At 39.6% G+C, this 16538-nt stretch overlaps 1 protein-coding gene across 3 annotated transcripts in view; it reads right to left on the bottom strand.

The window, feature by feature from the left end:
• The window catches only part of BEND5 (BEN domain containing 5), a 1373097-nt gene that overhangs the window by 596921 nt on the left and 759638 nt on the right, over positions 1–16538 (bottom strand). For all 3 annotated transcript variants that reach the window (XR_012640609.1, XM_074961769.1, XM_074961767.1), the window contains exon 6: positions 10626–10665. Coding sequence is in view for 2 of the 3 variants with exons in the window: in XM_074961769.1 (XP_074817870.1) it covers positions 10626–10665 (40 nt within the window). In the remaining variant the exon portion in view is untranslated. The remainder of the gene's footprint in view (positions 1–10625; positions 10666–16538) is intronic.

The raw sequence follows: 16538 nt of genomic DNA, 5'->3' as shown, positions 1-16538 counted from the left end.
GGACACCCTGTCTGAGCCTTTTTCCCACTCTGCCATCCCATGCTCCCAGACCTGGTTTACAAAGTCCCCATTCTCTCCTCAGTCGGATCCCCCCTAAAAATTCACTTGTTAATTGATGCCTTCAAGTGAGTTCAAAACAATAATAAAGTCTCTAAGTTATCCTCTCCAGTGCCCTTCTCTGACTGCTTGTTTCAGCACCAAATGTTCTGACCGCCAAAGATGAACTCACTGGTGATTTGATCTTTTCAGGAACCAAATCTGATAAAATAACAATTCTTTGCACAGTGATAGCCCCCACTCCCACCGGGAAACTTTAAAAACTTTTTGCCAATCTCTAACAGTTAGTGTTTGTCTTCCCTGCTATAGCTTGGCTGGGGATTGAGACGAGATGGTTTTGCATAAATAAAAATTTTAATTAACTAGTTTTGAAATTTTCCTTCTATGTTGTTTATTACGGCTTGTGTTGTCCATTTAAATGGTAAACTCTCCAGGATAAGGATGGTGTCATACTATGCATTTGTACACCGCCTAGCACAATACCCTCCGGCAGTGGAATGGGACCTCTGGGTGCTATTGTAATATAAAGGTTATATAATAATCCTATCTTCTCTGGGTTTGTCTTTTGGTTTGTCAGCTATTTGTGGCAGGGACTCTCATTTTCACTGACTCTTGTTCAGACCAGATGACAGATAAGAATTATAAAAAAAAACACACTTCTAAGTGACTGAGATTTTGTTCCCATGGAAATGCCCTTACTAATTAAAAAATAAACAACTGGGGACAGAGCTTTCCATTCTGCTTTACAATATATATCTATAACCAAGAAGGGTTTCTACATAGATTGTTTTTCTAAGTTTTCCGTGAGGTATCAACCTATTTATAAAGAAAAGGAGCGCAATATGACTCAACAAAAATTACTGTGTGAAAACATATTCAATATAAAAAGCTTTGTCACCTGGGATACTTGTTACTTCTAAGAGCTCTGATCAAAGATAAAAACCAAAACAACTTCTTGTAATCAATTATGCACTGCTAGTCCATGGCATATGTGTAATTCATAAAAATAAAATGAAGTATGTAACATGGATTTACACACACAAATGAAATATGGACATGGGTGTAATGCTAAACATTGGACTGATATCTTAAATATACAGTAATCCCTTGACTTAGACAGTCCCTGGCTATGCATTAGCTCCTTGGTACAATTACAGCACCCCTCAGTCTGTTCTAACTTTTGCCTGGGGAGTAAACTGCTACACAACTGGCCAAGGATCATGGCATGCTTACAGCTGTGCTATGGACTCCTTGGCTGCAGCTAATGAACTGGCCAAGGTTTCATTTTTTCATGTGCAGAAACCACTGAGAAGTATGTATCAATGAACTAACTAAATAACAAACCTTTTCCACAAAGTTCACTACACACACACACACACACACACACACACACACACACAAACCCCTCATAACCTACAAATCTGACTTGTCTTAAAGGAGAGACTAAAAGAGGCACCCTAAGTTTACACATTCTCCGTGCAGAGCTGATGTTTAACCCAAATTGTTCCATTTGAGGTTCCCTCGTATGTACCAAGAAAACAAATTCTGAAGATCATTATACACTAGCCATCAAATTCAGGAGAGAAGTGCGAGATTCAGATTTCTGGCATAGGTGAAACAAAAACAAACCAAGTATCAAACTTTCAGATCGTCTCTCTGTCTTTGTTCACATTTTTGGGGGACAATCAAATCAAGCACCACATACCACAATATTGTTCCTTTTATCACCTGGTTGTCTCTGAAATATGCTACTTTTATATATTTCTAACATCAGAATTAATTTCCTTATTGTTCTAGATTACATCCTTTGGCCACGGGTCCTATACATTTTGCTTACATGAGCCCCAAAGAGTTCGCAGCACCTTAATGAACAGATCAATTATTGTTCAGAAAAGAAGATACTGTCTCTTTAAAGGTTATTTGAAGGTTGATTGCTATCTTATTGCTTATCTCCAGCAAATCTATTCAGCCTTATGAATGAATTTGACCTTTTTATAGTTACTGGAAAAAAATAACAGAACAAAAGTTAATTTAGAGCTCCATAATACAACACTTTTTCCCAGAGAAATGAAAGGGCATTCAAATCGATATCTGCACAATAACAGTCTGATGAATGTTTGCACCCAATTTTCTTATTTTGCTAACTTGAGATTGGGAATTTTGAATAGTTTTCAGAGACCATATTCTTTATGTGCTGTGAAGTATGTGGTATTGTGTCGAAACAATGCTAGAGGATAATCATTATAGGAGTATCACTGGGCCTGAAAAGGTCAGTTAGTTAGAAATGTCAGCTTTCAATGCAACTGTACTGGACCTTCGTACACAAGGATCCAATTAAAGGGACATGCCAAGGTGCATGGAAACATCACGGTGACCCAGAATAATAATAAGGCATTGTGAAAAAGCTTGATGTTTTTCTTCAAAAATAATGGAGTTAGCCTTCAAAATGCCCTCTCTCTGGTCTTATTTAATCTTGATGAAACACCACTTATCCTGTAGATATACAAAAGAGTCAGGTTTCTTACGCAAGAAATAAAACCAACAACAAAAACAGACTTACCAAAGCTAAATATTTAGCAAACACACACATTAAAAAAAATCTCATTTTGTTATTTAATCTAAAATTATCCTTCATTTCAATTGGAAACAGGATTTTACATGTTGGTAATTTGGGGTTTATATAGATATATATGTACATCAATAGATACATAGGAAAGTGATTATAAGGGTAAATTCACCTCTCTCAGAACAAGGCCAAAGTGAGTGGGCTGTTGGGTGCGGGACAGAGATGATGGAAAGTGGGCAGAATGTGACACTTCTGCAGCCACCAAGCCAGCATGTAGGTATGGATATGGGTTGGGTGAGGGTTAGGGTTATGAAGCCACTGAGCCTCATAATGACGGGTTTCAGAGTAGCAGCCGTGTTAGTCTGTATTCGCAAAAAGAAAAGGAGGACTTGTGGCATCTTAGAGACTAACAAATTTATTTGAGCATAAGTTTTCGTGAGCTACAGCTCACTTCATCGGATGCATTCGATGAAGTGAGCTGTAGCTCACGAAAGCTTATGCTCAAATAAATTTGTTAGTCTCTAAGGTGCCACAAGTCCTCCTTTTCTTTTTGAGCCTCATAAGTATGAAGGGCTAGAATGTGGGTATGCAGCAATGTCACTCTTCTTTGCTACACCTTTGTCATTTGTAAATGAGAAATTCTTATTTTTGAACATATATTTCATCCTTAACCCTCATTGTATAAAAGGCCATGTTGCCTGATTGGCTCTTGGAGAGCCGGAACCCTGCTGCTGGAAAGGGGCAGAGAGAAAGGCAATGTTTTCTTATCACTTTTTGCTACCACATAATGTCTCTAAAACTCCATCAAGATTAGAACAAACTCCTTCCTAATTCTTTAACGCTCAGATGCAATTGATAATTTTGTAACTGGCTGCTGGCTGAGGCTCCAGTTTCTTTATTTGATCTGTAAGACATATCAATTTATTTAGAGTAATATCAAACCAAAACTTTGGAGTCTGTTCTCCCATGTATGTGGTGGCACTTTTGCCCTTAACATTTTCAGGATCCATTTTAAACCTTTGTGGGCACAAAGGTGATTAAACCCACAACATCTTAGTCATGTAACATGAGAAATAGCTTAGCTCCCAGGCCTCACTGACTGTTCCTTTTAGATTAATCAGTTATTATTAGAAAGACTGAAAGGGTCCCTCCCCCCCCCAAAAAACAAAACAGCATATGAAGCTTTCACCAACACAAACGAACCGTAATTACGTTAGGCTGTTTGAAAACTCAACCAGTATCCCTTGACATGTACTTTGATCAAAATCAATGTAGGATTAATTAGCATGGACTATCAAGAATAGTTAGTGCATGAGTTTTAACAGTGAACAACGTTCTGTCACATTTTATTACCCTGTATCGTTTTTACTAATAGGTGTATTATAGCTTCATGACTTCAAGTTCATATTATTTTCATGCTTCAATTAGTAAGAAGTTGATTGTCAGAATATTCAGGAAGGTAATGGAAATGTCTTGCAGGGGGGCATTCAGTAGTTGAGCTTATTCTTAAGTAACTTTCAAAATCATATTTTAAAGCTTTTCTTCTCTTCACCTAATTTTACTAGGGAGTCTCATAAGCAATGGTGTGTGGAAATGCAACACTTAATCAGCTAAAAAGTACAGTAAATCCCACATATCACTTTGTTCATGGAAGGAAAGTAGAAATATATTTTTCTCACCAGAGGAAATTAATTAGACAACAGTCCTATATCTATGATTTAAAGTGGTAAAATATGTATGAAAGAAACCAGAGCCCCCTTACAAGAATTCAGCCTATCACAAATTAATGAAATTGAGACATTTTTAAAGCACAGCCCAGGAGATATTACAGGGGAAAGAATATTTTAAATGATAGGGTTTAGCTCCATAAAGTTCAGTCTGATAAATATTTTTTAAAATCAAGCCTTCTTTCTTTCATACAAGTGCAATACTTTATTAGTAAGGACATGCTCAGAAATCTCTACAGTTTTAAGATCAAATCCTGTAGCCCTTAACTTAGAATTTATACTTTTTTTTACTGTAGTATAGGGTGCAAACTCCCAAAATGCTCTGAGAAAAATCTAAGTAAATCATGGCTAATGAACTAAGGATTTAGCTCTTATTTTATTTTTCTCTTAAAATGGAAATGAAAGAGACTTAAAACATTCTATATTCGATGTTGCAGACAAGCTGGGCACTATGGAACACTCAATTACCACATGTTTTCTAAATGTATTCAATTTACTGCTGCCAAATGGAATGAGTTTTATACACATCTGGAAAACATACACCTCCAGTGCTGACGAGTATCTCCTGACAGTGCACTGATTTCAAGAAAAGTTTATTTTACATTTGCAATAGAGAGGGTGGTAGGAAAGGATCAAGCCCCGAAGAAGGCTGAATCAAAGAGAATTTCAAAGGAGTATTTGTGATGGAGGTTCTTGGACAATCTAACATCTTAGCCAATTTTAAAGCCAGTGGGTTCAATCACACATCCGTTTACACTGTCAATAATTTAAAAAAAATGCAGTGGGAGTTGAACTCACCTTCCTGAATGATACTGTAACATAGTGAGTATTCACAAAAACACAAACAGCCAGCTAGAAATGAAGGGCAGATCCTCAGCTGGTATAAACCAGCTTATCTTCATTGTGAAGCTAAGCCAATTTATGCCAGAGGCAGCACTAGCCCTAAAGTTTGAGCCTACTAAAAATTGCTGCTCAGGGAGTGCTTCAGATGAAATTCAGAGGTAAGGCTAAGTAAACGTAAAGGAAATAAATATATGTTAGTGAAACTTCACCTCCTTAAGCCCCTCCTCTCACCAAAGTTTATGTTACTTCAACTTGGACTCGCTCTAGACACACACCCATTTATGAATGCTTAACTTCTTTCCCCTCCCGACTTTACACATCATGTCTGAATTTGACTCACTGAATCACATGGAGTTTTACAGAGTCTAAGATGGTGTAACTCACATGCCAAGGGGCAGAAGAAGGGAATGTAGCAACAACATTTACTAATTCAACTTACTCTTTATTCTAGCTACTCAACCGATAAGGAAGTGCAACTTAAATTCCCTTAAATACTGATAAGTGAGTTTCAGTCACATCAAGGAGATCCAGCACCCAATGAAGCCTACATCACCTGTAGAACAGCTTCCACTTTTCAACATCCCGTGGAACATTTCCTGAGCCATTTCCATAGGGACTTTGAAATGGGATCCGCCGTCATATACATACACGTCTCATACAATATTTAATTCCTGTACATGTATAGTACCAATTTTTCAATCCCAACATTTCGTCCATCACTACTTTCCCAGAATACACTCAATCCATGTCAGGGACAAATGAGTATTCGTTCTGACTTACAAAGCTACTTTTAAGTCAAAACTAAGGTTTTCATCACTACTAGAACCTGAAAAAAACACTTGGTCAGTCTGCAGAACAGTTTCTCTGTCATAGTCAGGAAAGTCACAGGAGATGGTTGGTCTGTCAAGAGCTCAGCTATATTGTTTCACCACACCTGCTCGTCCTAGTATACAGCAGCACTATACACTTTGCTTATTGTGTGGAGGCCACCTGGAGCAATGTGAGTGCAAGACAGACAATGGCTGGGCAGCACCACAATGTGGGTTCAAAATAACAGCAGACTGAGGTGATACTAAATAATAAAAGATGGGCCACACTTAAGACAACACTTAAGCTCTGTTGAATCATTTTACAACCGTGGCCTTTTTGAATGGCACATCTGTCATGACATAACATTAAGGTTCCTGTGATAGCTCTTGAATTATTATCTGAAGTCACTGAGGCCTTGAGGACCCCATTTGTAACTCACATGCCAAGCGGCAGAAGAAAGGAGTGGAGTAACAACATTTACTAATTTAACTTTCTCTTTCTTCTAGTTACCCAACATGAAGGAAGTGCAGCTTAAATTCCCTTAAATACTGATAAGTAAGTATTAATGACATGATGCTATCTTGCAACCATGCCCATTAAAAGCCTTCTCTACTCTAGGAAAACTATCCGTTGTTGACATTTGTTGCCACCAGTGGGTGCAGTTGATCCAACTCTGAATATGGTTTGATTGGAAGTGCAGACCAGAATGAAAGGGTTCAGTATCATTTCAATATATGCTCACTGCCAGGAGGTACCATTCCCCAAGTGTGAATGCACAGCGGGTCTTGAAGAAAAAATACAGTTACAGCCTGCATGGTTCTTCAACACCTCAGTGACTAAAAACACAGATAACAGGTGTATGTGTGTGTGTGTATGTATGAGAGAGAGAGAGAGAGAGAGAACGTTACCTCATGTTGTATGCAGTGTTGTTGTAACCATGTCGGTCCCAGGATATTAGAAGGATACAGCAGATGAGGTAATATCTTTTACTGGACCAATTTCTGTTGGTGAGAGACACAAACTTTCCAGAGAGCTTGTCTTCAGATCTGAGAAATGTACTCAGGATGTCACAGCTAAATACAAGGTGGAACAGATTAAAAAGCGATCACTCTATATCTGACCTCTCAGACCTCATCCTCAAAGGAAACCTGCACAACACTTCTAAAAGACAAGCCATAATTCATAACTTTGCTAGATACTAAAAATCATGGACTGAATACAGATACTGGATTTATGGCTTATTACAACAATCTATAACCCAATTAAGCCCCCCCCCCGGCTTTTTCTCTCCCTTTCCCCTCTCTGGCTGGAGCGGTGTTAATGGGCTACTTCACCTTGAATGATTTCTTGAAATATGTGTTAACTACTGATGCTAAACAATCTGTTCCACCTTGTATTTAGCTGTGACACTCTGAGCACATTTCCCAGACTTGAAGAACAGCTCTCTGTACCTCAGAAGCTTCTCGCTCACCAACAGAAATTGGTCCAGTAAAAGATATTACCTCACCTACTATGTCTCTCTAATGTTATCTCATGACAGGTGTGCCGTTTACAAAGGCCACCATGGTTTCTGAAATGGTACTGAATTCACTTTGTCCTGCTGTATACTTGCAGTTAGACCATGCCAGACTCCTTGCTGCCAGCCATGGTCAAGCTAGAGGGGATTTTCCTATTGTAGACAAGACTAGCTGAGTGACATCCACTGTACAGGAGGCTGCCTGCCTTTACACAGGATGGAAAACTTAAAGAATTTCCAGAGAAATGGCAGTTGAAAACAAACTGTTCGGTCCCTAATTCAGAGCATCCAAAGTACTCAGTCATAAGCTGTATCATGTGTCACAGAGTCCCTGGGCGATGCTCTGGAATTGCTCCCCATGAAGCCAGTCAGGACTCTGAGGCAGTCGCCTTCCTGTGAGCAGCCTGTCTTCAGGACACACAGCTCACCCGGCTTCCACCTTCCTGGGTCTGACCTCGGAGCATTCAGCATCCTCTGCCCCTCCGTGCGCTTCCCACAGCGAGTCTGCTTAGGCGGGGCTCCTGGGGAAGCCAGAGGGTCCTGCCCCCCAACTTCGCCGTCAGACGTGACTCTCAGCCAGCCAGTAAAACAGAGGTTTATTAGACGACAGGAACATGGTCTAACACAGAGCTTGTAGGTGCAGAGAACAGGACCCCTCAGCTGGGTCCATTTTGGGGGGCAGTGAGCCAGACAACCACATCTGCCCTTCACTCCATGTCTCCAGCCAGCCCCAAACTGAAACTCCCTCCAGCCCCTCCTCCTCTGGGCTTTGTCCCTTTCCTCGGCCAGGAGGTCACCTGATTCCTTTGTTCTCCAACCCTTTAGCTCTCACCTTGCACGGGGGAAGGGCCCAGGCCACCAGTTGCCAGTAAACAGGGTGTCGGCCATTCTCTGTGTGCAGACCCCTGCACACACCTGCCCTCTAGGGCTCTGCAATGATCATACAGCCTTATCCCACCACCTAGATACTTAAGAACTGCACAGGGGAAACTGAGGCACTCCCACACTATTCAGAGGAATCATTAAGAACAGTCCCACTTCGTCACATCATGTCTCTGTAAAAAGAGTCCATTGCTAACAAATCATAAAGACAGTCCTCCAAAATGAAAATATAAAAAAGTAACCATATCTAAAGATAAATAATTTCCAAGGCTAAAATTTTGAAATCTGTGTGACCCGAAGTTAGACTCCTAAATCCATATTTAGGTTGGGATTTTTCAAAGGACCCTAAAAAAAACTGAATGCTAACTCCCTTAAACTCTTTAGAAAATCCAAATTTTAGGCTCCAGAATAAGTCTGGCCTGAGGATGCTCAGCCATTTTGAAAATGAGGCCAAACTTATCTAGCAGCCAAACTCTAAGCTACACGAATCTTGGCCCAATATTTTTAAATACTTTATAAAATCAATGATTATGATCTCTGGCTATCAACACACAAAAATACAAAAAATGCACATCTTGAAAAATGTCTGCAACGAAGTCTTTTTTTTGGAACACAGCATGTCTACCTACATAATCAGTGGAAACTGTCTTAGTATGTGCCTATGCTGATCCTTCTAACTAATTGCTACGTTGCTGTGCAAAACTGAAAGATCTGCAGTGCTAGATACTTATTGTAATTACAACTATGTACAAACTCAACTTAATCAACTCTTTTATTGCTCCAGTGAACATTACATCAGTCATCAGAGTAAAGAAGGGATCATAAATACAATTTAAACAAATGTCTCACATTTAAGTGATTCCCCCCCCCCCCCCAACCCTCCTTTTCTCCTATAAAAAAAGCTGCGGACTTTAGTAACTTTATCCACGATCTGAGTGTTTATTCTGATTATGACCTTCAGGGTTTTTTTTTCCTTTTCTTTTTTTCTTTAGAAACAGGGGACATTGAAGATACAAAATATGGAAAAATGTGTCATATTTGCCCTTGAATTTGTAGTCAGAGTGGTGACAATTGCTCTTTCTCACTGTATTGTTGCTTTTATCAGCAAGTGCCCTAAGCATATATTAACATAATTGCAAACTGTATGAAAAATGAACATGCAAAAATGTGATGCAATTGCCAGTAGCCGCAAACATCTGTACCAACAAAGTGTTTCTTCTTCTCCTTTTTTTAATGATTACTATTTGAACAAGGTTAGTGAAGGAGAAGTCATGTCACAGATATCTCCATTTACAATGTTGGAACCATTATTGATGCAAAATTGTTATCCAAGCAAAATGTGTCGCATTCTGCCCACTCTCCCATAACACCTGCTCACTTTGTTAACATATTCCCAGTTAAAGCCAGACAAAAAGATAAAGATGCTTTTAGAGCTGAGGGACAGAAAAATACTGGTTACCAAAGCTAGTACCAACTCTGTGTGGTGCTTCTCTGTTGCTGGTGGACAGTAGACCTCTAGGAGAGCTAATGAAAAGAAATTGAGCCAGTCTTACTGAAGAAACTAAACAAGAGCTTAGATCAAAGAGAAATCTCATTCATCTGGCCTGCATTTCAATTCCAACCGCAAAAACACTATGCCAAAAATATTAAAATACTTTCATGACTAGTGACCAGAAATTCAACCTACAACACATTTGGGGGATTCTCCTTTGCAGACAAAAACCAAAAGTCATTATTGAGAAGATTGTTTTGAAAGTGTTTTATTTTTACCTAGATATTTCCTAACTCATGTACTTTAAGGTTCTTCAGAATTAACCTGTATATTCTCCCACCAACAGTGCACGCTGAAAGCCACTGACTCTTTACACCTGTAAATGTATTTAGCACTGAAAAGAGTAAAACTTACATTTCTGTGATACATGAACATCCATTGTGAATTCTAGGGCATCTACCCTGCAGACATATCACTAACTGTAACCCCAGGAGGCTTAAAGAAATATCAGCACTCAAATTCATAGAGTAAAGGTCTGAAGAGGCAGCTCTGTGAATGGATAACTACCCGGGGCTTTGCCAAGCACAATATAGCTGTCACTTGTTATTATGTTAAAGATTTTCCGGGGAACAGTGTTTTTCATTTTGCATGCCAGAGACAGGGGGGAAAAAGACATTTAGACAACCGTCTCTTTAAGAAAAGATAAAAGCCAAGCCTTGTAAGCTTACTCACCAGGATTGGTTATAGTCAGCAGGTCAAGTTGCCGTTGTTGCTGAAAAGCAAATTAGAAAAGGAATTGTTAAAGGGGGACTAATTTCAGTGGGTCATCTTAGACATGCAAAGAAAGTGTTCTGACATTTACACTGGAATAAATTACAAGTTACACGGCTCAGAGCAACTATTTTGGATGGAAGCCATATGTACCTTCCGACTAAGGAAAGAAATCTAGTCAGTCCCTTCAGGGGGGGTTTATTTACATTTCTGAATTGGGTTTTTGGATAAAAATGCAAATGTGTGTGTCCATGCATACTTTTAACTAGCTGCTTCAAATCTAAGGGATCGTTGACTTCACAGAGAAGGAGCAAGGCGCCAAGATGTGCTACTCTACGATTCTCTTCTTGACTAAGTCACTGCCTCACAGTTTGGACTCGGTTAAACAAATAGTTATATTCCCCTGGGAGGAGATTTTTCAAAGACACCTAAAGGGATATGAATGACCAATTCACATTCATTTTAATGGGATTTCGGCACTCATATCACCTTATCTGGCTTTGAATATTTGAGTCTCAGTTTCTATATTTGTAAAGTGGGCATGATTGAGCTTTAATGGTTTGAACACTGTTCTGGGAGCCTTGGATGAATGGTGAAATGAAAGTGTAAAATAAAATGGTTAGTAGTATAATAAACTAGCAACTGATGAAAGGAAATACTTTTTCACATAATTCACTATTAGCCCGTGGAATTCATTGCCTCAATATTTCACTGAGTCCAAAGCTTAGTAGTATTCTAGACATTTATATGGATAACAAGACTACCCTGAGTTAACAGTAAATATCAGAAAAAGAAACAAGGGTTTTGGAAGAGATATAAACTCTCATGATTTGAGGCATAAGCCAGCCTCTAACTAGTGAGGTTTAGGAAGAATCTATCCCTGGAGGCAGATTATCCCATCACGGCTTACGGCACAGTTTCTCTGCCTGCCTCTGAAACAGGTGGTAGCAGCAGTGACAGGATACTAGCCTGGATAGACCACCAGTGTGATCCATTATGGAAATTCCCATGTTCCTATGACATTATCCTTTTCAGCTTCTGCACAGCCTAAATTTCTACTGCATCGGGCTTTCCACCTCCATGGTGGCTAGGCAAGTTTACACTTTCCTTCTCACAAGTGGATTTTATTATTGTCTATTTTTTCCTTGCACTTTCTAACAGTTGTCATTCCTCTAACATTCTCTATGGCCAACATTTGTGTGTCTAGCTGGCACCACAGTATACACTGTCCAGTTTAATTTCTCTCTCCTAATCTGCTCAATAATGTCTGTGTTACTTTCATTTATTGTCAGGCCTATTGATCCTTTTCTAATCTAATTCACATCATTACACTCTCTCTATTCTTCTGGTGACAGCTGAAAGTCCTTGAGGAGGAAACTATGTGTCAGTGATCCCTACAGTGGATATTCTTCTCCAGAAAGTCTTACTGATTAAAGACCTTCCCCTTCAGAGTGCCCAAAATTGCAGTCTCTATGCAGGCAAAACACTACTGACTGAAGTCAATGGGCACAATTCATCATTGCTGTTCGCCTGTGCAACTTTACTGAACTTCCTTGAGTCGTATGCCCATTTATATCAGTGGACAACTGGGTGCATTGGATGCTTTGTCTGCACAAGACTCTGGGATTGAGTCCACAGGTGGCGTGGGTGTCAGGAAGTAGCATCAGAGCTGTAATCTTCTGTAGCATTCTCTTTATGTTGTGTGTTTATGGCCTACTTATGTGTTTTAACTCTTTTGTATAGTGTAAAAGCTTTTGATGGGTACAGTTTCACTTCTATTCCTAGTACTGACAACTCTGAATATTCATTCCCATGTATGGCACAAGGAATATGACTTATCTTGGTCACTTTATTATAAACACCAAGGATCAGATTATGCTCCGTCCTTAAACTGATGTGCCAGGATACTGGTGGGAGTGGGGAAGGAACCTTTCCCTGACTTATGTGACCTCCCTAAGTCCCAGGCATAGTTGTACGCTGCTCTCCAGGGACTACAGTGTCTGCATTCCCCATATCTTTTGTGGGCATAAAGGAAGCATCATAATAAAGCTACTATATCTGAAGGTGTGTAGCAATGGGTTCACTCCTCCCATGGAAGGCTGTGTCTAAATTGCACAATCGGTTCCTAAGTGTATATGAAGAAAGTACTCTGATTGTGAGTTATATTAGATATACATTATGGGCCTAAAGCTGTATTTCTATGAAGCTACGATTTGCCAATAGCAAATTGTTTTAGCAGCCACATGGCCAACAGCATAGCTTATTCTTGTTTAATATAATTTGAACTCAAAATGTATAATAAATCGTCAAGTTAGAAAAGGAATGGTCAGCCATATACAAGAATGACTGGAAAAGGGCAAATGTAGTGCCCATCTATAAAGAGGGAAATAAGGACAACCCAGGGAATTAAAGACCAGTCAGCTTAACTTCTGTACCCGGAAAGATAATGGAGCAAATAATTAAGCAATCAATTTGCAAACATCTAGAAGATAATAAGGTGATAAGTAACAGTCAACATGGATTTGTCAAAAACAAATCGTGTCAAACTAACCCGATAGCTTTCTTTGACAGGGTAACAAGCCTTGTGGATGGGGGGAAGCGGTAGATGTGGTATATCTTGATTTTAGTAAAGCTTTTGATACTGTCCTGTATGACCTTCTCATAAACAAACTAGGGAAATGCGACCTAGATGGAGCTACTACAAGGTGGGTGCAAAACTGGTTGGAAAATCATTCCCAGAGAGTAGTTATCAGTGGTTCACAGTCATGCTGGAAGGGCATAACAAGTGGGGTCCCACAGGGATCGGTTCTGGGTCCGATTCTGTTCAATATCTTCATCAATGATTTAGATAATGGCATAGAGAGTACACTTATAAAGTTTTGTGGACGATACCAAGCTGGGAGGGGTTGCACGTGCTCTGGAGGAGAGGATTAATATTCAAAATGATCTGGACAAACTGGAGAAATGGTCTGAAGTAAATAGGATAAAATTTGATAAGGACAAATGGAAAGTACTCCACTTAGGAAGGAACAATCAGTTGCACACATACAAAATGGGAAATGACTGCTTAGGAAGGAGTACTATGGAAAGGGACCTTGGGGTCATAAAGGATCACAAGCTAAACATGAGTCAACAGTGTAACACTGTTGCAAAAAAAGCGAACATCTTTCTGGGATGTATTAGCAGGAGTGTTGTAAGCAAGACACAAGAAGTAATTCTTCCGCTCTACTCCGCTCTGATTAGGCCTCAACTGGAGTATTGTTTCCAGTTCTGGGTGCCACATTTCAGGAAGGATGTAGACAAACTGGAGGGAGTCCAGAGAAGAGCAACAAAAATGATTAAAGGTGTAGAAAACATGACCTATGAGGGAAGATTTAAAAAATTGGGTTTGTTTAGTCTGGAAAAGAGAAGACTGAGCGGGGACATGATAACAGTTTTCAAGTATGTAAAAGGTTGTTACAAGGAGGAGGAAGAAAAATTGTTTTTCTTAACCTCTGAGGGTAGGACAAGAAGCAATGGGCTTAAATTGCAGCAAGGGCATTTTAGGTTGGACATTAGGAAAAACTTCCTAATTGTCCAGGTGTTTAAGCACTGGAATAAATTGCCTAGGGAGGTTGTGGAATCTTCATCACTGGAGATTTTTAAAAGCAGGTTGGACAAACACCTCTCAGGAATGGTCTAGATAATTAGTCCTGCCACGAGTGCAGGGGACTGGACTCTCAAGGTCCCTTCCAGTTCTATGATTCTATGACCATCTGTAAAAACAGCCATATTGGAAAAAAGTTGGCAATAGAAGAAGGTCAGGTTATACAAAGTATAATGAAGGCAAACTGCAGAGCACGTAAGTGTTTGTATAGCATCTAGTACAATTTGGGCCTTGCTTCTTATTTGAGCCCCTTGGCAACATAGGCAAATAATAAAATACACAAAAGAATAACAATTTGTTATTGCAAGAAAACAGTATCTTATGAGGTAGGTTCAATAAAGTGGAAAATAATCACAGGCCAGATCCTCAGTTGATGAAATTTGTTATCCTCCATCTGAACATTGGCTGAGGACTGGTCCAGAATGCAACAAAATTAAGCCCTGATCTTGCAAACATTTGTGCATGTGCCTACTTTTAAGCATGAGTAGTCCCATTGACTTCCAGTGAACCAGTGGGATAATGCACTGACATTTCACTTCTAGCAACTAACTGCTCCAAAAGATTTGAGATTCAGCAGCCAGGCTCTTGGCTAAGGACTACATGCCACAGCACTACACAGGCTGCCTGTGCTGGTATAGGGACTCTGAATGGGCTCCCTCTGCCCTCTCCTCTCAGGGCCCCTAGCTGGGATACCCAGAATTTGCTCTAAAGTGTAAGTTTTCATATATATCTAGTCTTCATATATATATATATATATATCTCCAAGGAAAGGAGACAAAATGTGTTCCTAAACTGTGCTTGTAGAACATACAGAAAATCATCCCCTGCAGATGCAAGTGTGGCCCCAAACTTCTGCTGCATTTCCAGATTTCAGAGGCCAGGCCCTCTGCAAATCCACCCTCCCATGGTCCAGCTTGATGTTCTCAAACTAGTAACCCAAAAGAAAAAGTTAATATTTTTAATGTTTAATATTTTAAATTCATTATTTAATATATAAGTAATTCTAAAAGCAACTGAATTAACAAGGGATTTTCCAAATTTCTCAAACATTAATTCAATAATCACAACAGAATCATCGCAGCTGTGGGGCCAGACTCACTCCCCTCTCGTGCTGAGATGTGCAAAGGCACCACCCAGGGCCCAGGTACTGGAGGAATTCCCTTCCCCACACCCCTGCTGCCAGTAGTTCCACTCATGGAGGGCATCTGTTAGAGTCTTTATCAGCCTGATAAGAGTCCCTCAGAGGTTGTACTGAGTCCGCACATCCTTCACTGCTCTAATCTTGCCCATCCAGAAAGAACACAAACCGCTATTTTGACCATGCTGGTTCCCCACAGGCCCCAGGGCCAAGGGGAGATTGTGGCCAATTTGAACCACAGCAGCTTCCCATATTGTGGATTTTTCTACCTTTGGTGCTGTTCAGAGGCACAGACCCTGCAGGGCATCTGGCCCTGAATTCTATCAATTAATCACATTAACTTGCATAACATTAACATAAATCATTAATAAATGCAATAAACATTGATAAAGAGTAATACATCATATTTAAACACATGGAAGGCAAATCGTTAATAAATTAAGCATTAATTCATTTAATGAACGTTAATCTATGAGGCATCAAGAATAAATTCTACTTCAGAGAATGAGCTGAAAAGACCTGGTTTGTGAGCCAGTCTAATCCCTTGAAAAGTACAGAATGGTCCCTGCTTCACAGACATGTATGACTATATCTAGCCGTTTGGATATATCCAGCTATAGAGCTTCCATTACTAAACTTGGAAGACCATTACTAAGCTTAGAAGACCGTTACACTTCTTGGTAATGTAGAGTCTACATCTTCCACCAGGCGGTTTCCTAACATTTCTTCTATTAGCTCACTTTCTGAGAAATTTCTTTTCTTCCTTCACACTGATGCCCTTTTACATGTTTGCGGTTTCATTTAATTTGCACCCCAATTAAATTGGGAAATTTCAAAGAAATAATTTTTGTGTAAATTCACAAATTACTTTAAATTTAGATTATCTGCAAGTTGTTCGCAAATTGTCCAACCTCCTATGCAGATGTGAAATGCACTGTGCAAGCTTTGACTCTCTTATCTTCAGATTAGAAAAAAGAAGCCAGATGCAAAGATGTCCCATGAGACAAACTGTATTGCTTCTTTAGCAATTGAGAATTTTCTTTATATATAGAAATGAACCTAATTGTACCCAATTCCAAATGGATCTAGA

This window comes from Natator depressus, chromosome 8 (genome assembly GCF_965152275.1).
Source record: "Natator depressus isolate rNatDep1 chromosome 8, rNatDep2.hap1, whole genome shotgun sequence".
Lineage (NCBI taxonomy): Eukaryota > Metazoa > Chordata > Testudines > Cheloniidae > Natator > Natator depressus.
Note: the sequence above shows the minus strand (reverse complement) of the source record. Positions and strands in the feature narration are given on the sequence as shown.